At 48.1% G+C, this 23,113-nt stretch overlaps 1 protein-coding gene across 2 annotated transcripts; it reads left to right on the plus strand.

The window, feature by feature from the left end:
* The first annotated feature begins 463 nt into the window (after positions 1-463).
* Positions 464-22,305, plus strand: LOC135828735 (uncharacterized). 2 transcript variants are annotated; one of them, XM_065341166.1, is made up of 17 exons: positions 464-575; positions 867-1,048; positions 8,088-8,167; positions 10,521-10,600; positions 12,649-12,794; positions 13,372-13,500; positions 13,852-13,980; positions 14,504-14,677; positions 15,436-15,480; positions 15,965-16,030; positions 16,061-16,582; positions 16,889-17,110; positions 17,425-17,454; positions 18,137-18,288; positions 19,630-19,688; positions 20,477-20,730; positions 21,263-22,305. In XM_065341166.1, the coding sequence occupies exons 2-17, from the start codon at positions 907-909 to the stop codon at positions 21,559-21,561; spliced, it is 2,529 nt and encodes an 842-aa protein (XP_065197238.1). In that variant the 5' UTR covers positions 464-575; positions 867-906; the 3' UTR covers positions 21,562-22,305. The 2 variants fall into 2 exon arrangements, with proteins under 2 accessions (XP_065197238.1, XP_065197233.1); XM_065341161.1 differs by having other exon boundaries at positions 15,965-16,582.
* Positions 22,306-23,113: the final 808 nt, after the last annotated feature.

Consider the following 23,113-nt stretch of genomic DNA (forward strand, 5'->3'; position numbering starts at 1 on the left):
AATCCCAAGAACCATGGTTGCATCGTCATTGGGAAGAAGCCATTTTGTCGCGACCAAGTGACGATTGAGAGCTGGGTGAAAAGCTGCAAGTCATGCGTGCTTTGCTCCTTCAGGCTTCACCCCCTCCGCACTAGGCTCCACTATACTATAGTATAGTGCACTGTACGGTGATGTACGTCCCAGCTGTGTGGAATTTGAGAAGTAACGCCACTCGCTAGTTCATCACCATGATCATCGCCCGATCAATCCGAGCCTCCGCGCCAGGCGTGTGAGGCACGCGGCGGCATCGTTCTGGAATCTAGTGTACTATACCAGCATCATCATGATCATGGATGCGTGCAGTTTTCATGTATGTGTGCAATGCGACCTTGGGATCCTGCCGAAATCATCATCACTGACACGTCTAGTGTATGTCACAGTGTGTGTTCGGCTTAGGTGACAGACTCAGTGCGAAGATCAGATCGAGAGAGTCGGCAGTACGGGGGGTGAGGAGTGCGAATAAAGTAGCTGACCATCTCGCACCTCAGCTCAGTTCACTAGTAGAAGCTCGGGCGATTCACCAGGCGCTTGTTGAAGTAAGCTAAGAAGATAGTGTGTGGTGTTCTTGCAAATGTCCTGTTTCTTCTAGGCCTGAGCACGGAAAGGCACTAGTATTAGTATTAGTTAGGAGACGATGGTCCTGTGTACTGTCATTAGGCGACAGTGTCGTCTCCACTAGCGACGCCCATTGATGCCTGACCGATGCAGATGGGCGTGTGTTCTGCGCCAGATCTGCTAGTAGTTGTAGTAGTGGCACTTGATTCAGCTTCACTGATCAGCTCAGTGTCGGCCTTTTGCTCTGTTCCTCCCTGCTTGTGTGCTTACAGCGTTCAGTTAGGCCTGCAGTGCAGCAAAGACTAAGAGATCATGGATGTTCGGCTAGTTTTCCTGCTGCTGTGTGTGCCAGCTTGTCTGGCTCACATCAGACTGACGTGGCCACAGGCGCGCTATCCGCAACTGGATTTCTTGGACAACATCCGCAGCGGACTGCCCTGTGGAGTTCCATTCGGTACGCTTCGGGAGCTTGTTACTGATCGGTTACTATTGTTAGATAGTTCTGTGTAAGCTGTTGTTCACCTCGCGAACCTCGCGAACTCTGACTGAGCGGATGTGACTGTTTCACGCTAAGGGTTGTGGGAGGAACTGGAGAAGAACCTGACTTCCTCTGTCCAATCCGTCAATGAATGTTCGTTGTTTTTAGCAGAGTGTGAGAGGAAGACTAAGAGACTGTACCGACATTGCTATGACCTTTGCACCCTCGATCCTCATGTCCACTAACTACTTGAATGATCATGTCGACGGTACATTTGTAATAAAATAATTATTATTATTATTATTTATTATTATTATTATTTTTTCTTATTTTGTTAGGGATTTCCCAACAGGCAATGTTGCCTTTTTACTGGGAACCCTAAATGAGACTTTGTGTGAGCGCGAAACAAAGCAGGCGACTCGGCCAGGCGACAAGATGGAGGCAGCGCATTCCACCTGTCGGCACCAAGATACGCAATGGAATGGAAACCATACCGGGAGTGGCAGGCAGGCAAGACAAGAGCAGCTGTAGCTTGGCCCCGAGTTGTGGCAGCAGAATGTGGGCCAGTGCAGCGGGGAGTGAATAGGAGGCTGAGAAGTGGGCTAGATAAACCATGCAGACAGCGAAAGACAAAGACGTATTGCTTGAAATTTAAGCGTTGCTCTAGTGTGTAGATCTTGGTGTAAGCGTACAGGGTCTCAGTGGGAGTTCTGCGGTCAAGGGCAAATATTCTTTTAAGACTAGTACGGCTGGCTGTGATCAGCTGGTTGTATGAACGGTGAGATAGACAGTTAATGTAGGCAGAGCTAGCATACTCAAGGGTGGATTGAATAATAGATAGATAGAAAAGACGACGTGCTCTGTGGTTCAGGTTCTGCCTGGCATGCTTGTAGGCTCCGACCTTCTGCTTGACGGCAATGCAAACTCGCTCTACTTGAGCATCGAATGCCAAGTGCTCATCCACAATGAGGCCCAGGTATTTGGCTGTGTGCGCAGGATAGAGAGTGGAGTTGCGGCATGATATGGACACAGTGGTGGGTAAGGGACTAGTTGGGCGACGTAGTAGCAGAAATTGTGTCTTATCAGGGTTAAGAACCAGTCCCTTCCCTGTAAGGTAGCTGTCCAGAGCAGCAAGGTCCGCCGTGAGACGCTCCAACACAGTATCACAGTCACTATGCCGGACATAAAATGCAATATCATCGGCATATTCCTGGTCTTGGCTAAACCTAAAACAGGGTGTTATGTCGCGAATGTAGATACAAAACAAGACTGGGCCCAGAACGGAGCCTTGGGGCACTCCTCTGGAGCATGGGCGTGACTGTCCAAGTTCCTGATCAACTCTCACAGTTTGTATTCTGTCAGACAGGTAGCTACAAAACCAATTCAAGGCAACATCTCTGATGCCTGTGTCATGTAGACTCTGGATGAGGGCGGAGTGTGCCACTCTGTCAAAAGCTTTGCTCATGTCAGCGAAGATGACACCACAGTATTCGTTGCTATCCAATGCAGAAAGCCATCTGTTCACAGCTAGAGCCAAGCAGTCTTCGCAAGAGTGGTTGCGACGGTACGCAAATTGAGAGTCTGGTACGTGTTCAATGCCATTATCTGCGAAGAATTTCGTTATCTGGTCCAGTACTATTCTTTCTAATACCTTGGCACATATAGGCAGCAGCGAAACTGGGCGGTAGTTTGCCGCCAGATCAGGGTCTCCAGATTTCATAAGTGGACTTATGATAGCTTGCTTAAAGACGGTGGGGACATTACCAGTTTGGAGGGACTCGTTCACTATGTCCGTGAGGTACTCAGCAATAGCATCTCCACCATTCTTCAGTATGGATGGTAGCACGTTGTCTGGACCTGGTGATTTGCACAAATTAAGAGACTTCAGAATATCGGACACGTGTTGTACTGTCACTGGTTGGAAATTCGTGAGATGAGGTAGCTGCTCATTGTCTTCAGGTGGAATTTGTAGAACCCCAGGCCTGTTGGTGTCTTGAACAATGGCCGCAAACGTATCAGTCAGCGACGAAATTGATGCAGTGGGCTGGTTCCGGGTGGGTCTACGACCAGTCATGCCGTTAAGCAGACGCCACTGCCCTCTTGGGTCATTCCTTAGATCCTGGAATTTCTTGATTAAAAACTGTGACTTCAGTTGTCTGTTCAAGCGCTTTCCTTGACGCCTGGCTGCACGATACCTTTGTTTAAGAGCTGAGTCGTCTGGCCTACGCTGAAGCTGTCGGTGTAAGTTCCTCCGTGTATGGTGCAGCTGCTGCAGTTCAGCAGTTGTCCAAGAGTGAGGTATAGGTTTAGGACAGATTGGGTATCTGACTAGCTGCACTGGAGCATGACGGTTAGTAAGGTCAGCTAGTGATGTCAGGAAAGTTTCGGCTTGAAGATGAATAGTTGCATCGTTGTAATTGACTGCCAGAAGTGCTCGGGCGTCCTCCTTGAACTTTCGGAAGTCGATTGCGGCAATACCAGGTTTTCTAATACTGCGATAGGCGTGCTTTTGAATGCGGTGCCAGCTGTGGAGATGGAGGTCAAACACTACGAGGTGATGGTCACTAAGGTCGTCCACGGCAGTGACTGAGGGCTGCTCATGGCAAAGCCCAGCTTCCAGTAGAACCAGGTCCAGGCACGTGTTCGATGGTAGCCGTGTTGGTACTGTGATGATATTGTGCAGACAGTGCTCTGCACAGAGTTGGTTGAGGTACTTGAGTTGAGGAGAGTGAGGCGGGATAGCATTCGTGTTAAAATCTCCCAGGATAATTCGCTTACTCTTTGGCACTGGCTGACTGTCCAATTGGGCACTCAGACAATCCCAGAAATCCACTCCAGTGCTGGGAGGCTTATACACGGAACTGACAATAAACTTCTCAGCTCTTGTGTCCTTTCCCTGACGGACTAAAATGTGGAGAGCTTCAAGCTCAGGGTGGCTACTAGCATGTACTACTGTTGCCTTCAGACTGGATGAAACATACAGACAGACACCACCACCATGAAGGGAACGGTCCTTCCTGTAAATACTGTATCCAGGGATATGGAGCAAGTGGTCGCTGACACTGCCATCCAGATGAGTTTCATTGATAGATAATATATGGATCTCATTGTCATGCAGTATTTCGTGGATTTGCTGAATTTTATGGCGCAGGCTACGAACGTTCAAATGGGCAATTGTTAAGCTAGGGTCCCCAGGAATGTCCTATGGCTGAGAGCTCGATGCAGGAGCAGGTAGATTGTCGAGTGCTAGTGGGACACCCTTCTCATCAAGAATGACATCATACGGGAGTTGGCATTTGACATCCTTACTTCTCAGATGTTTGTACTGTGGTAGTACTGTCTTCCTTTTTTGCAGCTGTTTTCGGGTAAGATCGTTGGAGAAGTATACAGGTGAGCCATCATCGAGTTTCAGGTCAAATCTCCTGCGATAAATTTCGCCTTTGATGGCATTCTTCTGGAACTTGATCCGTATTGGACGCGATTGTGTGCCCGTAGTACGCACCGTGCCAAGCCTTTCCGTGGAAGATAAGGCGGTTTGGTCGACCCTCAGGGCTCTCGAGCAGATTTCCTCTAGTTTTTCCCCATCCATATCGGGAATTCCACGTACGATAGCGTACTGCTTCCGGTTTAGTCGCTCAGCTTCCTCTTGAATCAGAGCGGAAATATCAGGTGGAGCTAGTACTGTCGCTGTGGGTACGGGTGCGGGTACGGGACTCCCTTCAAGTGCAGCAAGTCGTTGTTCGAAAGATGACAGGGTCTTCTTCATCACGTCATACTCCTCCATGACCTTCTCCATCCTTGTCAGCACATCATCCATGAAACGATTGAGGGTCTCCTTACTGGCCGTCTGCTCGTTGCGAATTTCCTTCAGCATATGAGAAATCCTACGCAGCTCGTCATCATTGCCCTGTCCTGCCTGGGTCGCTAATCGTGGTGCCTGCGAGCGGAGTGTATCAGGCGGACTAACAGCTTTGGACTTGCCTCCACTGAGCCGAGCATGCAAAGATCCCGTCCCAACACTTGGACTATGGGATGAGGAGGTTGGCATGGTCTTCCAAAGCACTACGCAATCTACTTCAGTACTGATCAGCTAAATAAAGTATAAGGGCTAGAGGCTACCCTGAAAGATATCTGAAAAACGGCGGAGCACCAAAATTTGCATCCGCACACAACAGTAGACCAGACTTGACTATATATAATGCAGGTTTCATCTGCCCATGTTAGACATACATGTATATACCAAATGTACTATTACTTGAAAGTCCGGGCAAGGCTGAAAAGGTGTTACGCCCTACTGGCGCGCGTCGCGTCGGTGGAATAGAAAGTCCGTTCCTTCCGTATGTTGTTGGGAGTAGATCTACGAATGTACTGTCGCGAGTGTCGGCTTCACTGACTATTGCTTACCAGTACTTTGTAGACCTTCGTGTAGATCTACCTGAGGCCATTATTCTGTTTTCAGTCGATACGTTCCTAGTAGTACTAGTAGCCTACATGTACGCTACCAGCGTTGCGCTTCGCGAAGTAATTCTAATGCCTCGTTAGCACTACATCACGACCAAGTCACTGACCAAATCCTTCTGTTTGTTTGTGCCGGTACATGCACGCATGCAGGCCTCTACATTGTAATTATTTGTAGTCTGTTTTGTGGAAAGCGGTGGCTGTGATCTGTGCTCTGACTGAGTCTCCAGTGGCGGATCCAGGGGGGGGCCCAGGGGGCCTGGGCCCCCCCTTTGAAAATTTCGACCTTGGTCTAGGATTACAGTAGACTGTAGAATGAGCGCTCGACACTCCGGTACATGGTGTCACGTACCGAGCATGAGTCTGTACTAGTCAGCGCGCTGTGTACCGGTGTACAACTACTGTACGCACTGCGACCTGAGGACACGGCCGCACTTCAAACATGTGAAAAACGTGCCAAAAATGCAGGGCCTGGTACATAGTGCAGCGATCGCGTTGGGCTGAAGTCCTGTATGGTGCACGGTGCTGTCGACTTCGTCCTTCCTTTTTTCTTTTTCAATTGTCAGAAACTACAAGTATACGCTCTCTAGCTCTCTACTTCGCTTGTAGCCAACGGGTTACCTTCAGATATGAGATGAAGAGGAAAGGGTCTGACATCAGGTCGTTCTTCAGTGGACCGGTAGATAAGAGAACTCGCGTTGGAGAGCCGTCCAAAGGTCCGTCGCGGCCGCTGTCGAGTGGAAATGTTCCAGTGCAGTTTGAAAATGTCGTGAGAATGGAATAAAACTAGAAACCGGCGGATTCTGCTCGAAAAGGTGGCATATTCTGCTCGAAAAGCAGTGAAATTGGCAGAATCATACAAACCTTATGGCGGGCAATTCCTCGAATTCTGCTCCATACTGTAGTATTTTTATCCACATACCAAACATCCATGAAACTTACCAGAAAAAGTACCGAATTCTGTCAATTTTTCTGCCGGCAGAATCCGCCGGACCCTAAAAACAACTGCTCTTCACAGCTTCAGGACTTTGTTGTTGTTGTATTTGTTGTTTTGTTTTGGGGGGGGGGGGCGGATACCTTGGGCCCCCTCTTCGGCCAAGTCCTGGATCCGCCACTGGTCTCAACTAACTAACTAACTAATAATTATTACTTTCTTCTGTGTAGTAGTAGAGTCTACGCGTATACGACTCGTTGTGCAGTGCGCTGTCCGCTTGTGGCTGAGTAGTGGGTGTTGACGCGTGCCAGGCTGCACTAGTCTCCGCAGTAGATCTACTAAGTACTAGTCTAGGTGGCTGGCTGTTGGAAATGGAAGGATTCGCCTGCCGGTACTTTCAATGGTTTCACCAACCATTCGTAGGAAACAAGCAAGGTCGACGAAGCCCTGGCGGACATTTCAGCGTCCAGAATACTTGACGGTGTACTGAGGTCTGCGGAGCCACCCATCACCATGATCACGCATCGGCCAGTGCAGTGTCTAGATTTGTGCTTTTACTAATTACTGTCTGTGCCTGAGTGTATTACTAGCTGTAGCAGTGATGCCAATGACAGTATGTACTTGTGGTAGTAAATTGTTTTAATAAATAGCCGTTGTAAATATGAAAAAAGGTTATTATATGTATACAGTCAACTTGGCTAATAACGACTGCGGATATAGCGACAATTCGCGAATAACGACAGAATTTCCATGCCCAGAGCAAAGTCCCATCCAACTGTAATACATATAATGGGACTTCGGGTATAACGATACTTCGCGAATAACGACACTTTTCTGATGCCCCGCCGAGTGTCGTTCTACGCGAAGTTGACTGTACCATGCCAGCCGGCTCTAGCAGTAGCAGTAGCAGTGATAGGGGTTGCACTTGTGCTATAGCAGTAGCAGTGATAGGGGTTGCACTTGTGCTATAGCAGTAGCAGTGATAGGGGTTGCACTTGTGCTATAGCAGTAGCAGTGATAGGGGTTGCACTTGTGCTATAGCAGTAGCAGTGATAGGGGTTGCACTTGTGCTATAGCAGTAGCAGTGATAGGGGTTGCACTTGTGCTAAGTAACAGTGTAGAGCCCGTCAACTAATGTCACAGCTACTTCTCCCCTTTGAGTATGAGGCTATGGCTGTGGAAGTGGAGCTCGAATCCACAACCTTAAAAGTAAACTTGACTGGCTAAACAGTATGCAGCCTAGCCAGATATGGACAAAGACTGGGGCGAAGCCGAACTATGTGTGCGAGAATCGACTACCATTCCCTCGCATTCAGTTCACAGAACAACCACCAAGCCCAAGTGACCCTGTATTTAGGGGATATCTTGTTTCAGGGGCACCATGTCCAAAAATCATTACACACAATAAATACTGCCATCTGTGTCCAACCTGCTAGAACCATGGAGAGTTTAGTGACTGAACCGTAGGAAGGATGTGCAGGCATTCAGACAAGGCTAGTTTCATGCGCTTTTCTGAGCCTAATCCTAGGCTCTGCTGTGAGGTGTGTGTTGTTGATGTTTCTCTCTCTCTCTCTCTCTCTCTCTTGTGGGTTTCTTCTTGCTGCATATGCCTGTGAACTGCAGACCCGAAGACTCAAATTGTGACCACCGTAGCAGCTGGCAGCACAATCGACGTCAGTTGGCATCTTGGTTTTGCGCACAGAGTAAGTAATAGTGGATCAGTGAAAGAATCACATGATGAATAAACAATCCAGCCTGTTGTGTTCCTCCGTATGCACTGACAATTGGCGCACGTGAATTCAACGTATCCAGTTTGTTTCCATGTAGTTCTCAGTAATTTGGAAACTTTTTTTTCTTCATAAGAGAAGTTAATGGGTGTGCTTTGTTCCTGTGTGAATGCTGTTTGGCATAATGGGGAAATGTTTAGCAATGCAACGCTAACCGTTGTCCTTGAGGATATTTGAGGAACGTACGGAAGCGTCCCTCTAACTAACACGGATTTCTTTGCCTAGGGGGTAGTGTTGTGTGCACTGATTATGATGCTGAGATGCTGACAGCATCGGCAACTGGTACTCTGATGAGTAAAAACGCATACTACACGGCTGAAGACGACGCAAAAAACGCATACTACACGGCTGAAGACGCATGTTTAGACATGTGCCAGTGAACAGTGGAGCACTGGACTGTCAAACAATGCTCGCTATCCTAAAATGGTCCCCGACCAATGCCTATGGCCCCGTTCTGTGCCCACGGTCTAAACCGCCAAACCGCCACCCTTCGCATTCCCTGCTGCATACATTGGTCTGTCGTAAGCCCATGCAGCCCATGCAGCAGTGCTGACAGCAGCATGTCGGCACTAGGTTGGCAGTGAAATCTGACAGATGCTGTTTCACGCGTCGCACGTCGCCAACAGACTGGGTGGGCCACTGGCTGCATGGCGAGGTCTTGCCATTCAGACATTGGTTCTGTGCATTTCCCAGACTCCTGTCAGACAACCTTGTTGTCTGGTGCCTGCAACGTGTGCATGTAATGGGTGACACGGCAGTTTCTGTGGACGTGCCACATCAATCTAGTGATCAAGCAAAAATGCATTAATACTACAATGAAGCGACAGCCGGAATACAGAAATACAGAGTCATTGAAATTGGCAGCAGTGTTCCCTTGCTTGCGTGTCATGTTTGGCGTTGATGCCGTGATGCGCAGGCAATTTCTCGGAAATAATAATTATAGTAATGAGATAGCAGGTTTTAGACGCATGCACATACACACACATACACACATACATCACCTCAGACATGCCCATCGCGGAAGCGATGATAGCGAACAGCTATGTTAGACATAGCAACTTGTGCTGGGATTACACCATTCTATAGCTTGCAAGGCTGATGAATTGACCGCCACTATTTTTAGCCTGGTATCCACCACACAGCTGTTTGAAGTGACTTTTTCTGGCCAGTGAATCCCTATTTTTCATTTTTCCATTTTTTTCTACACACACACACACACCACACCACATACTCCAGCATACACTGGCTGTTGGTAACCACCCAGGAGAATGAAAGAAAAGTCAGGAAGAGTCCGAGAAAGTGAAGAAAGACGTGTGTGACCATAATCGTCGGGAATTGAACCCGCAACCTCTCGATTGGAAATCGACTGCACATACCACTGCACCATATGGGACACACACATACATACACACACACATACACACACACATACACACACACATACACACACACACACACACACACACACACACACACATACACATACACACATACACACACACACACACACACACATACACACACACACACACACACACACACACACACACACACACACGGTCATGTTGTATGGTCTGCGCCTATACTAGTAGTTCTACAAGGTTATGCAAGCCAAGTAAGCTTGAAACTTCCTAATAACTTTACTACTAATCAGACTGTTTTTCTGAAAAATAATGAAGGGGACTGTTTTTTTGTTTTTTTATTCATATGTTGAGGGAATGGAAAAGGGAAAAAAGTCTGAAGAATATCTGACAGAGAGAACTTAGCGCAGGCGAAGTGGTTGTTTGAAGCTAGGATTAGTGTAGATGTACGCAGCGTGGTAGTTTGAAAACGTACTAGATTTCGTAACAACAGTAGGCAAAGAGAAAACCTTTTAAAATGTGACACATGATCAATTTCACTAACCATGTGTCACCTTTTACGATGTCTTCTCTCACTCTCAATGTACATTGCACTGCATGGGGCACTAACTGATCAAAGGGAAAACAATTGTTGCTTCTCCGAGGTCAACGTTAACATGATCATTGGGCATCGTGTGCACTCGCGCTGTGTGCACTCGCGCTGTTTGCACTCGCACTGTTTGCACTCGCGCTGTTTGCACTCGCGCTGTTTGCACTCGCGCTGTTTGCACTCGCGCTGTGTGGACCATGCAAGCCTTAGTAACTGTTATGTGTGTCTACCTGTGTGTACATCTTTGCGGCATCTGTTTATACATGTGTGTCTGTGTATCTTCTCTGCATGTGTGTCTGTGTATCTTGTGTGTTCTCAGGGTGGTGTGGAGGTCAACTTGCTGACTCCGATTGCAACGTACAACCTGACGACTGGTTTCGTGCGATCTGATGATCCAACGTAAGGCCCACAAATGCCTGAATCCTGCTACCAGTCATTGCAACAAACAATGACAAGACAGAGAGAGAGAGAGAGAGAGAGAGAGAGAGAGAGAGAGAGAGAGAGAGAGAGAGACAGAGAGACAGAGAGAGAAGGGGGGGGAGGGAGGTAGGGCAAGAGACATGTATTTGTCCATTTCTTGTACAATGGAACCTCGGAATTCCGATCACCTTTTGAACCGCGCAAAGTAGTGCGATGTGTGAAAGTGATCATCCTGTATGAAAACATATGGAGGAAAATGTGGGTCCGGGCAAAAAGGAGTCGGTTGGGTTGGTGAGGTGGTCGGTTCAGTGATGTACAGTGCGTATCGGTTATAGTGTGGTCGTATACAAGAATATACTGCCTACAAGAATGAACACTCATTTTTTCATAATCATAACACATATTTTATGTGTATATTTATTCTTACAAGCAGTATTATCGCATAGTAGAATATATCGGCCCTAAGAATGGATTTTGTGTAGCAAAATATGCCAGATTAGTGCAAAGTGTATCGCCTGTAGTAATAACATCCGTGCTCTGTGCATACTCAATACAGGTAGACTCCCTCTAATTCGAATACGGTATAATTCGAACATTCCGTGTAATTCGAACTTTTTCGTCGTACCGATCTTCTGCAAGTCACTTCAAGTCAAAATCGAACGCATAATTCGAAGTACGAAAAGTGCGCCGGTTGGATAATTCGAACCCAGTCTTCGTACAGAAGAGCTGTTTACAGTACATTGGCTATGTCCTTTGAACGCTTATTTCGAAGTGAGATTGAGTTGCTATCCTTGTAATTCGAAGTTCATTCTTTTCTCCTTCTCTAGCCAAGAGTAGCTCAAAAATCGATCAATGGTCCGCTGCAGGATCGACTATAGCGTTCAAGAAACCCACCTTCTGTCGAAATTTGATTCAAGCCCGTGCGAGGCAAATTGCAAAGGTTTGATTCTTCCAGGTGGCTGACTCTCTTCGGGGATCTCGATGGCCTTTCTTGCCGCGCCAGCTCGTGTGTGGAGATGTTGGCGCACAACAACACTATTGTCGTAAATATTGTCTATGCCTATGCTCCACTTCCGTTCTTCAGAACGACGTGCTGCTGTCCGACGGCCTTTCATGACGCGGATTAGGCAGCGCAGTTCTTTTCCGTTGAAATCGTTTCAGGAAAGCTGCAGTGACTGACAACTTCTTCACTAGAAGATGAAGATAATGTCAAAATGATTTTGTGTCGATCCAGTGTTTAGATGATCCGCGTTGTACATGACCGGCGCGGTACGAACACCTACAATGTATGTTTCGTTGATGCAAATAAAAATGTGCAAAAAAATATTCAGCACGTGATTTCAAGCATTTTGACATACATATCAGTGCATGGGGCTGCATTTGGATAATTAGAAGTTCTGGATAATTCGAAGTTAGGGCCTGGCAATTTGAGGTTCGAATTAAAGGGAGTCTACCTGTACAATAATATTCAACACAAAAGGAGAGTTATGTCAAACTGAGCATCGGAGAATCACTTTTTCTGTCCAGTCGGACTCTTTCTTCCGACCTCTCTCGTATCTGCTGCTCCGCAGTCGCCTAGCACGACCGCGAGTCTGATCCGTGTGTATCATGTGTAGACCTACATGATTGTACGTGTCCACATGCCAAACGTGCGTGCATAATTATAATTATGATACCTGTATGTCACACGTGCATATGATATGTCACACGTGATTTATCGTGTGTAAGAAATATCGGCAATAAGAATCAAATGTCGTTTTTCAAACACCCACGCTATAACCGATACCTACTGTAGTTGGAAAGCAGTTCTACTGTATTGCAGTGCGATCATGCAGTGGATGAAGAGTGCAGTTACCACGTGATTATTACACAGTCTGAAATAGTATGTATACTAACTTAGCATACCGGTGAACGACAAGGGCTTAGTATCCCCCCCCCCCCCTCTCCCTCCCTCTCTCTCTCTCTCTCTCTCTCTCTCTCTCTCTCTCTCTCTCTCTCTCTCTCTCTCTCTCTCTCTCTCTCTGCAGACTTCTGCATCTCCGTGTCACGCTGCCAGCTGGAATTACGTGTGCGGCGGCCAATGGCTCCACATGCACACTGCACATCCGCCACCAGGCGCTGGAATGGGGAACTAACTACATCTTCCACTCTTGCGCTGATTTGAACGTCACCGGTAAGCCACGAGATTTTGAGTTGATACAGTAATATGGTCCCAGTTTGTGCTTGCAATCAATTTGGTCTGCTTAGCCTAATACATGTACCAGGTCAGTAGAGTGGACATTTGTTTTCCCTTACCCATACTATTGTATAGACAAGGGACAACCTAAGCCTGCCTCCGCATGAGAATAGAATTTACTAATGTTTCTCCAGAAGTGAGGAAAAGGATTGTGTTTCTCTTTTTTGATGTTCGTCGCAGGATTTTTTTATCAGAAATTTCTTTCAGCCAAAGGCACATTTCTGCAGTCCCTGGTCCATACCCAGTGCTGTTCAATGAAATCTGTGCACCATGTCCCAGCTAGCAACATGCGCTATGCAGCTCCAGATCTGCAAAAACTTACCTGTGTACTGCTGCAGCCGCTCACTGACATCATTCGTCTTTCCGGATCTCATTGTGTTCACAGCTGTAGTGCATGTAGGCAGCATGCAAGTGAGCCCTCTATGAATATCTAGCAATGTGTGTTGCCTGATGCATGACACTCTGAGACTACGACGTAACCTCTGGGAATATGTGTATTTGTTCGTGTGCGTAGCTGCCACCACTTCCATGCAGGCTGCATGTGGGGCCCGAAACGGCGAGGTTTGCTCTGGCAATGGCAAGTGCATTGATAACATGTGCCAGTGCAACCGCTTGGCATCAGGAACAACCTGCCAGAATGTCGGTAAGCCATAGGAGACTTCATTGTGCGATTCCATGGTCTCTTCTTTCCTCGTCGATCACCTATATCCACATGAGCCAATGACAAGTGTTCTATGTGTCTGCATGCGCGTGCGTGCTTAGTTGTAGTCCAGTGTTTTTCATTGGGCACTGAGGTAGCTGTTTACTCTCAAACTATGTTTGGTTGTATTTCACGCCGTGTAGGCGGCACGGTCGTACGGATACCTCCATCACTTGTCTGGAATGCTATCTCCTCCCCTCCTCCTCCTCCTCCTCCTCTTCCTCTTCCTCTTCCTCCTCCTCCTCTGCTCCTGCTAACTAATTACATTTTTTGTTTGTGCTTATGTCATGTCAGACGAGTGCCTCAACGACGAAGATTGCGGTGGCTACAGGCGTGGTGTGTGTCAGAAGCTTGGGTTCACATCCTACCCCAAGAACCAGTGCTACTGCCGTGCTGGCTGGATGGGCCCTAAGTGTACCAAACGTGAGTCACTCCCCACTTTTCACAGTTCTTCAGTGACAGAAATGCATGATGTAGTTGCTCACAGTTGTGGCACTTGTGCTGGGCGGTTTCATGGCTGACGTGTTCTCTGACGCCGATAACAATTATAGTGCTTGTGTTAGAAACGGTGGGGTCTCAGGCATTCTGCAATAGTTCAAACATGTACAAGCTCTTGTCTGTGCGACTTGACACCAAAGGATGCTCATAGCCTATCAAGATGCTTAACTTATATCAGTGTACACGTGGGTACATCGCATTGAAGTCATTGTACAAAGAACGACGGTGATGTACCACAGTACGCATGTAGTAATGTACCCACTCAGCTGACTCAGACGGGTGCAGATTATTTTCAAGTTGCCCCTCCTCACATGTGCATACACACACACACATTCACACGTGCCAATGGCATCCGCACTCTTGCCACAGCGCAGCATGACAAGCCCACGCACAAGAGTTCCTCTGAGTTCAATTTCCTTGCCGTGTCTCTTTTCAATTGTCCACACAGAGTCCACACTGACAAATGCTCTCATCGAAGAGACTGGCTATTACCAGAACAAGATGAAGGTCAATGACAACTACTACTTGTACTGGAAGGTCACACAGGGTGCCACGCCAGAGATTGAGATTGCGATGAAGGTCCGCTCTTCCAGCTGGGTTGGCCTGGGCTGGCGACCAAACAGTAAGTTCAGCTCCACTCTTCAGCCAGTATGAGATGGCATACAGAGTTTAGCCTCTCTGATACAAAATCTGCCTAGGATCTCTTATGTCACTGTGATCACCTTTCATATAAAAGTATTCCTTAGTTAGGCATATACTGCAGAAGAAATCTTTCACAGTCAGAGAAACGTCATTCATCGGTTGAGGGAATGGAAAAGGGAAAAGTCTGAGGAAAAAATGACTTTCACCGCCAGGACTCGAACCAGGGACTTCAGAGAAAACTTCATTTTATACCGCAAGCAAATGCTATGCAATCAAGAAATTAGTGGAGACTGCTATTCAATCAAGAAATTAGTGGAGACTTCCCTGTTCATTCCTGAAAACTAATGAATAAATCCGAAACTTTGAGGATTTCGAATAGTTGGATTCGTTTTTTTGGCAAAACAAGTCCATCATTGGTCGTATTGGGACTTTATCGCAGAGAAAGGACTGGTTCATTTGTGCTCCCATGGCTATAGCTAAAGAAAAGGGTGGAGCACACTCAAGGCTGGTGGCATGTCCTTAGAGCACAGATATGGCACGTCAGTCGACCGTCGCTGCAAGTTGTTACGGAACCCGGATTACACACACTGATATGAAACGTCGCCGCCTTGCTAGACTTGCCTGACTAACACAACGGTCTACATGCACACGCTGCAAAGGCATAGCATAATATTGCTAAACCCAGGTTATGAACATTCATTCTATTTCTCTTCTTGTTTGCTTTTTCTGCTCTTGCAGCTGTGACTGCGTCGTGCCTCGACAAGCCCCGTGTTCTGGCACGAGGTAAACCAATATTACATTGACGACGTATGCTTACACGGTGCCGCTGAGAATTGACTGATAACTCACCCGTTTTATGCGTCGTGCACATAGCATGCACGCCGCAGTGTGCACATGGCACATGCAAGTCATTGCCGGCAATTCTTGCGGTGCTTTCCATTTCAGGTTTGCTGTCCATCGCGGATTCATGAATCATCCATTTCAAGCAGGCTAGAAAATGGTGCAATGCAGTGCAATGCAGTAGGACTACATCTGACAAGCCCACTCTTAGCCCGGCTAATCACACGATTTGCTGTGCATGTGCTGTTTATCTGCACATGACCTGGGCAGAGGCTGAGTGAGCGGCAAGCTTAGCTAGTGCAGTCATACTATGAAATGGACGCATCCCTCCCTTTTTCTCTTCCCTACCTTCTTGACATAGTGGCAGTGACTTCGGCGATTATTTCATAGTTTTTTTCTTGTTGTATTTTCTGTACATCTTGTGAAGGTACCTCTACACGCCGTTGCCGACCAGCCAGCGAGCCAGAACCAGAGGGTGAGGGTACCGCCGCACCTGAAGGAACACCTGAGGGCACCGCCGCACCTGAAGGAACACCTGAAGGATCACCGGAAGGCACGGCCGAGCCGGAGGGCGAGCCCGAGGCCAAGCCAATGTCAGTTCTGCCCGTGTGCGACAGGAACGGCAACCCTGAGCCAGAAGCCACAGCCGAGCCCGAGGGAACAGCCGCACCCGAGGGAACAGCCGCGCCCGAGGGAACAGCCGCGCCCGAGGGAACAGCCGCGCCCGAGGGAACAGCCGCGCCCGAAGGCACCGCAGAGCCCGAGGGAACCGCAGAGCCCGAATCTACCGCAGAACCTGAAGGTACCGGAGAGCCCGAGGGAGAACCAGAGGCACCAGCAGATTTTCCCCATCCCATGGACTGTCGCGATATGGTCTTGGCCTCTGCCATTGGTTGCTCATTCCGCCTGCAAGACGCGTACACACGCGACCGTTCCACTCCACAGCCCGATACATTCTTTGGTGGTGAGGACAACCTGAAGGGTGCGGTTGGCATGGAAGTAGATGGATGGACGCACGTGAAGTTCATGAGGAAACTCAACACCAGTAAGTGTTGCATTTTCTTGTTGTTAGTATTGCAGACGCTACTCTCTGGCTAGGTTAGTCCATGGAGTGTGTGTAGTTCTGTCCCACAGCTGCCCCTTGCCTGCGCTGCAAAAGGTATACAGAAATAGTACTTGTAAGCATATCAATCTCCAATTGCACAGAACTACTGCCTTCTAAAATACTTGTAGGTACATGTATGCTTACCGGCTCTGCTCAACAAGCCCTGTAAAACATTGTGATAACATTGTGATGTAATGGTGTTGTTGCTGCTTCTGCTGCTGTGCATGTTCAATTGCCACACCGCAGACTCTGCATATGACCATCCGTTCACACTGTCTTCACCCATGAACGTCATCTGGGCCCACGGTCAGCGACAGGGTGCATACACATTCAATGTGATGCCCAGCGGAGTCAACGTCACCACTGCCAGTGATCCGCAGTTCTACCACAATGACGAGATGAAGTATCATGGCTTCAGGAACAACCGCGGCTCAATCTCGGTTGACTTCAACTCCAAACTCACTCCAGGTAAGTGAACAAACAAATAGACTCTGACCAAGATATCTACAAAGGACTGTCTGTAAACAAAAACACAAAATACTGCACAAGACAGAAGCCAATGGACTGCTAGATAACATAAGCGGAAGGCAAACAAAATTCAATTATCTTTAGTATTGGACAGATGCTAACTTACCACGTGACCAATTCGTTCTGTGCCAATGTTGCTAGAAAGATACAAAGCTAATGCAAGAGCCTTGTACTAGAGTCGTCTGTCTGCAGTGCCCTTATTAATCTCCCGTCTCTCTTTCTCTCTCTATCTATCTCACGTACTTGCGCTGCAGTGCCCACTGGAACACCGGCGGATCTCATCAGTAAGTTCAACTCAGTTGCTTGGGTGTCTCCACAGTGTCCGGCACATTGCCGTGCAGATCCCGTGCACATTGCTATTGTGTGATCTCATGCGTGCACATCCGTTTTGTCAGACGAAACGTGTGCCTACGGCGCATGTAGAGCAGTGTGGGCACCCATCTCCCTGTTCTGCTTGTTTGCTGCTGTTTGTTTATTTGGAGTAGAAGAACGAACAGGCAAAGTTTGCCTTGTTACATGACATCGACTGACAGATCTTGATATTCTTTTCATCACTATGCTTGACAACCACTGGAGAGATGAGGGGTGTAACGGAATCACAGCCATTCCGTTCCCCGGGACACAGGACACAAAGGACAAGTACTCATTTGTTACATTATTATTATTATTATTATTGACAGTACGGAAAAGCAGACTACTCTGACAGAGACGAACAAGAAGACTGAGGAAAGGACTCTCGACTACAAAATCGTGCATGCTCATAGCACACATGCACGCGACTAGACGAGACAGTTTGGGGAATGTCATCACACAGGAAAACAGCACATCATTTTACAACAGGGGTGAGCTTCTTGGCTCGCAGTACCAGGGGATGAACGTGCTGAGGGTTGCTTCGAATCCACTCACTAATGGCTGCATGCGTTGTAATGTTGTGCTGTGCTTGCGCTGTGATTGTGCTGTGCTCAGGCTGGAAGACTCCTGGCGACTGTACTGGTGCTGGATGTACTTACAAGGTGAAGGGCAACCTTGACGGCACACGCTCCAAGATCAATATTGAGATCGAGTGGAACAACGCCAACAACTGGGTGGCGCTCGGTACCAGCACCAACCGCCAGATGGTGAGGATAGGCCGCCACGAATTAAAGAAAAGCACACAGTGTACAAGACACACGAATTAAAGAAAAGCACAAAGTGGTGTACAAGACTTAGTACTGCTGTGTATATAGAAATCCAGTGGAATGATCGCCCGCGGTCGGCACCCTCTCATTTGCTTAGCGCATACATGCACTGAAATACTGTAAAAAAAAATAAATAAATTTTATGGACCGGCAGTCCTCACGGCTGCACGGCCCGTGGCCGCTTGACTTCTCGACAGATTTCAATGTCGGCAACAGTATGTTGCGCACACTTAGCTGTGTTGCCACACCTGCCGACATGTCAGTAGCCTGCCGATTTTTGAGGCATGTCGCGACCTGCCGACAATTGACCTTCTCCTGCCGACAACAGCCATGAAAGTGTTCAAGTTTGACCTTATGCATGGTTTAGGAGTCATGGTCCAGATTTTTGACTTTTACTGCGCATCACGAGTGTTTCCATAGCTCTCTCCTGAGGCGCTAAGGGCCGATTCCCACTACGGTACCGTGAGTGCTAGTGCCGTGCCGACGATTTGGGTAGGTCACGTGTACCCCACGGTACGAGCTTGAAGCTGAGAGTGATTTACACCTGCGCACAGTCATTCCGTGCATTCCGTCGGCAGGCCGGATCACCATTTTTTTTAATCAATTTCTGACTTTGATCCTGAGGGAAAATAGCGGGGGCCGGGGAGATGACTGGAGAAAGTTCAAGAATCAACCAATCGAAAAGCCAAGAAAAAACTTCGTACCACAAATACAAAAGAAAGAAAAAACTTCCTTTCAGGGAGTAGTAAAATACCTACTACTTACTGCATTCGACCTCGCGGAATACCACGGCATGCCATTTCCCGGCGCGGTACGGCAGGAGCCACGGAATGAACTCGCGCCAAAACTGCCCCTCACGTGAGCAAATCACCATGGGTACTCACTGCACGGCACTCACGGTACCGTAGTGGGAATCGGCCCTAAGCGAAATCATCCGTCTCGGGGGAAAAATCGGCAAACTCAGCCTGAGTGTCACGCAAAACCGTGAAATGTTTTTTTCTTATCAGTGCCGCATGAGGTCGCTATATAGGGGGGGGGGGGGGTCCGGGGGCGAAAGCCCCCGGATGATGCATTTTATTTTTTCATGCTACTGATATTTGGCTAGAATGATGTGGCAACACTGACTTAGTACCACTGCCCTGTAGGAGAGCGTTTACGTCGTCTTCCTTGTTTGCCGGGTGTGCATGTTGGTCACATAATGCTATTGATGATGTGTCCTGCATGTGCCCTCCATTGGATATTCATGCCCGGCTTGCTCGTGTTTTGTGTGCTCGCTTACAGGCCCAGACTGACATGACTACAGCTTTCCTTAAGAATGGTGCCATCTCGACAGCGGATCGGTAAGGGATTGGCTGGCTCACTCCCCCATAGTCTTCCTCTGGGTGTGTGTGGACGCAAGCAGAGATCATTGCAAACTGTCGGAAGACCCACGAATGAACATGGGAGACTTTGCGCCACTGCTTTTCACACTGCTGACTGCCTTATTCAAGCTGATATGACCATGCCATGGCAGTTGCATAGTGCGAATAAAGCTGTGTTCACAACTGGCGCGTGTACGCGTGCAAACCACGCGTTTGTGCGTATTTTTGCTGGCTTTTGGGGCGCCATACGTACGGAAACGCGCCGAAATGGAACTTCCAACATGTTGGAATTTTCAGCGCGTATCAGGCGTGTAGCAGCGTACATGCCACTCGCTTTGACTGGCGGGGTCAACAAATTAGTACTCGAAGGTGTCGCACGTGCTAAATACGACTCGGATTGCTTTTTTTTGAAAGCTTGAGCGTGCGTTTGGCACGCATAAACCACAAGCGTACCGCGTCCACGCGCCAGTTGTGAACACAGCTTAAGTTTTCATAGCAGTACACTCACTCCACATTGTACTAAGGTAGCGGAGCCATGGCAACTCTCCTCTAGTTTTCTTTACTGGGTAGGCCGGGTTTGTGTATTTCGTAAAAACTAAATCATAATAAAACTTGCCAAGAGCTGCTACTAGTGTTCAGGGTACTGAACAGCATAATGACATTCAGGGTACCGGGCAGCGCAATCTTACCTTTCTAATATTTACGTCATGTGTTGCTATAGGCTGGGTTCATAGCTGTGGTTGTGGTACCTTATCTGTGCTACGCAGATTCGCAACCGGATACTTCTTGCCTGCGGTCGATGCCGACCAAGCTCAGCTGTCTAGCGCCTCGTACAGCGTAGTGAATGGCGTGCACAAGATCAAGTTCACGCGCGACTGCCTGTCCACCGACACGCAGGACATCTCCTTTCCTAACAGCTACCTGGTGTACGCCTACGGGTCTATTGCCAACGGCGACACTATCACCCAGCACACTCTGCCCCCGACTATCGCCACCGACAGGCTGGTCGCCGCCTGCCAAGGTAATTTACACAGCCGCCGGGGTGTCTAAGATCCTCAGTCTGCGTACAGTGCTCTATGTCCAGTGCCGGACTTTGAAGAACTTGCCGTTGTTACACTGTTCCTGTTTGTGAATTGTTAACGTGTCGATGCAGCTTGTCCTATTGATTGCGGTTATCAAATTGTTGTCTCCTCTCCGTTTGTTTTACATGTAGCGATAATTCCTCGCTCAATGTCAACGTGTGCGCGTTTTTTAGGGGTGCTTGTGTGTGCATGTGTACGCGCCTGTGTGCGCGCACGGATGTGCATGGCGATCTTGCCAGAGTATAATCCTGCACCGCAGTAGGCATTCTTACAATACCGCTAGTGTCAAGCTCTGGCACATTTCACTCTGCATGTATTTGTAAACCAGCAGAACACCCACACATCTGCCATATGATTCATGGGTTGTCAAGCGTTACTTGGTCAATGGCTCGTATACACATAGCATGCGCATGATTTGAATTTAGCTAATGTTGTCGTTTGATTTGTTTCCTGTCGATTCTCCCATTGCAGCTCCAAGCGCCGAGCCCGAAGCAACAGCTGAACCAGAAGGCACACCCGAGGGAACGGCTGAGCCAGAAGGCACTGCTGAGCCCGAGGGAACAACAACGCCGAATCCAGAGGGAGAGCCAGAAGGCGAGCCTGAGGGCGGTGGACAGACTCCAGGCACCACACAGGCACCGGTGGTGGAGCAGAAACTCGCCGAGAACACGTGTCTCAACTATGCAGCTGGCGAGGGCCAGAGCGGCAGTGCAGGCCAGATTGTTGCCAGCCTTCTCCTGGTTGCCATCTGCTTGCTGTTCGCCTGGTAAGCGATCACCATTTTGAAACATCAGACGGAAGAGTGCTGGCTCCGTGCATCAGCCAGTGCTGTCTGTCTGGAAACGTTTTTGAACTACTAGTAGCCTATGGGTGCCTTGTGTTGCATATGCTGCGTAGTCTCTGTGTGTGTGTCTTCTGAAATTTGCCATACTTCAAAGCCTCTGAGAGAGAGTCACAGTGGAGTCAGAGCCGCAGAGAGGCGAGTGCCTAGGTCCAGATATCAAAGCAATCTCTTCCCTTTTCATACACACATTCAACTCTTAGCACAGGCCTCCTGAACATGATAATCCACACCACCACCTGCCGCTACCACCCTTATGAGCTGAGCCTAAGTTCATTTTTAGTGATTCTTATGACGAGTGTTCTTGCCTTACTCCAAGTGGCATCACTTGACGCAGAGTTTATGACAATTATATTTTATACCCAATGGAATTGCCTTTTTCAATTGCCTTGACCTCCCTGATGGTCTCACCGTTCCACACAACAACAGACTAGTGAGACAGGACATATGACTCGGTTGGGTTGAACCTGTGTGTGTTGTGCAGTCATACCCATGTATGTTTTCTTGTTTTCTTTCTTGCCTTTACTCCTATTTATGTACTCTGGCTAGTTAGGGTTTGGAACTAGGCACTAGTATTGTTATGTAGCTCGCTGGTTCTGCTGCTTGGATGGTATCATACAAACCAGGAAGAGAACTTGCTATGTTTCTGGTAGAAATGATGTTTTCGATGTAATCGTGGGATCATAATGTTTCAGGCTTATAGGGTTTGGTTTTCTCGAGTTGCATGCATGTTATTTCTCAGTTTCCTTTGTGTTAGAATAGTGCACCGTGAGGTATGCCTCGGTGCATAGCTGATGTCTAAAGCCACCGAGAAACTCTTGAAACGGGGATGCATCATTTGCTGCATGCGCGCATACTGTAGTTCGCACCTGGGCAGTAAATTCCGGGTATTCAGCCTGTCACAGGTACTACGTACAGTACTGTCATTTCCCATGTACCATGTGTACAGAGTATGTCATGTACACTAATGTAATCCGCTCAGTTTTAGGTCTCTGACACACACGGATGGAGTATCCTTTATTACTATAATTATTAGTTATAATCTTACATCCAAACTAGGAAAATGTTTAGTTAAAAATCGAAATTTTGCCATAATCATGAACACTACATCAACAAAAACACAATTCACATAGTATAGGTCCGTAAACATTGAGAAGGCACGAAGGCATGTTCATTGTTTTTATCTCAAGTACGTTACAAGGTCAGGATCATCAGGGATTGCGGTAAGTGATTATCACCAAGCCGCCGCAGTCAGGGTGACATCGGAGGGAGGTTGGCGGGTATGCTGTCGTTCTCCTGTGATGACGTGGTGCTGCCGAAGAGATGCCGCGCCAGCTGTATGGGCGGACGTGACAGGAAGTAGAGGCGGCGCAGGAACAGCGAGACGAATATCGACCAGCCTTGCGCCAGTATGATGCACGCCAGGGTGGTGGCCGGCGGTAGCTGGTGCGAGTTGAAGTACACCGGTACCAAGATAACCC

This window comes from Sycon ciliatum, chromosome 1 (assembly GCF_964019385.1).
Source record: "Sycon ciliatum chromosome 1, ocSycCili1.1, whole genome shotgun sequence".
NCBI classification, from domain to species: domain Eukaryota; kingdom Metazoa; phylum Porifera; class Calcarea; order Leucosolenida; family Sycettidae; genus Sycon; species Sycon ciliatum.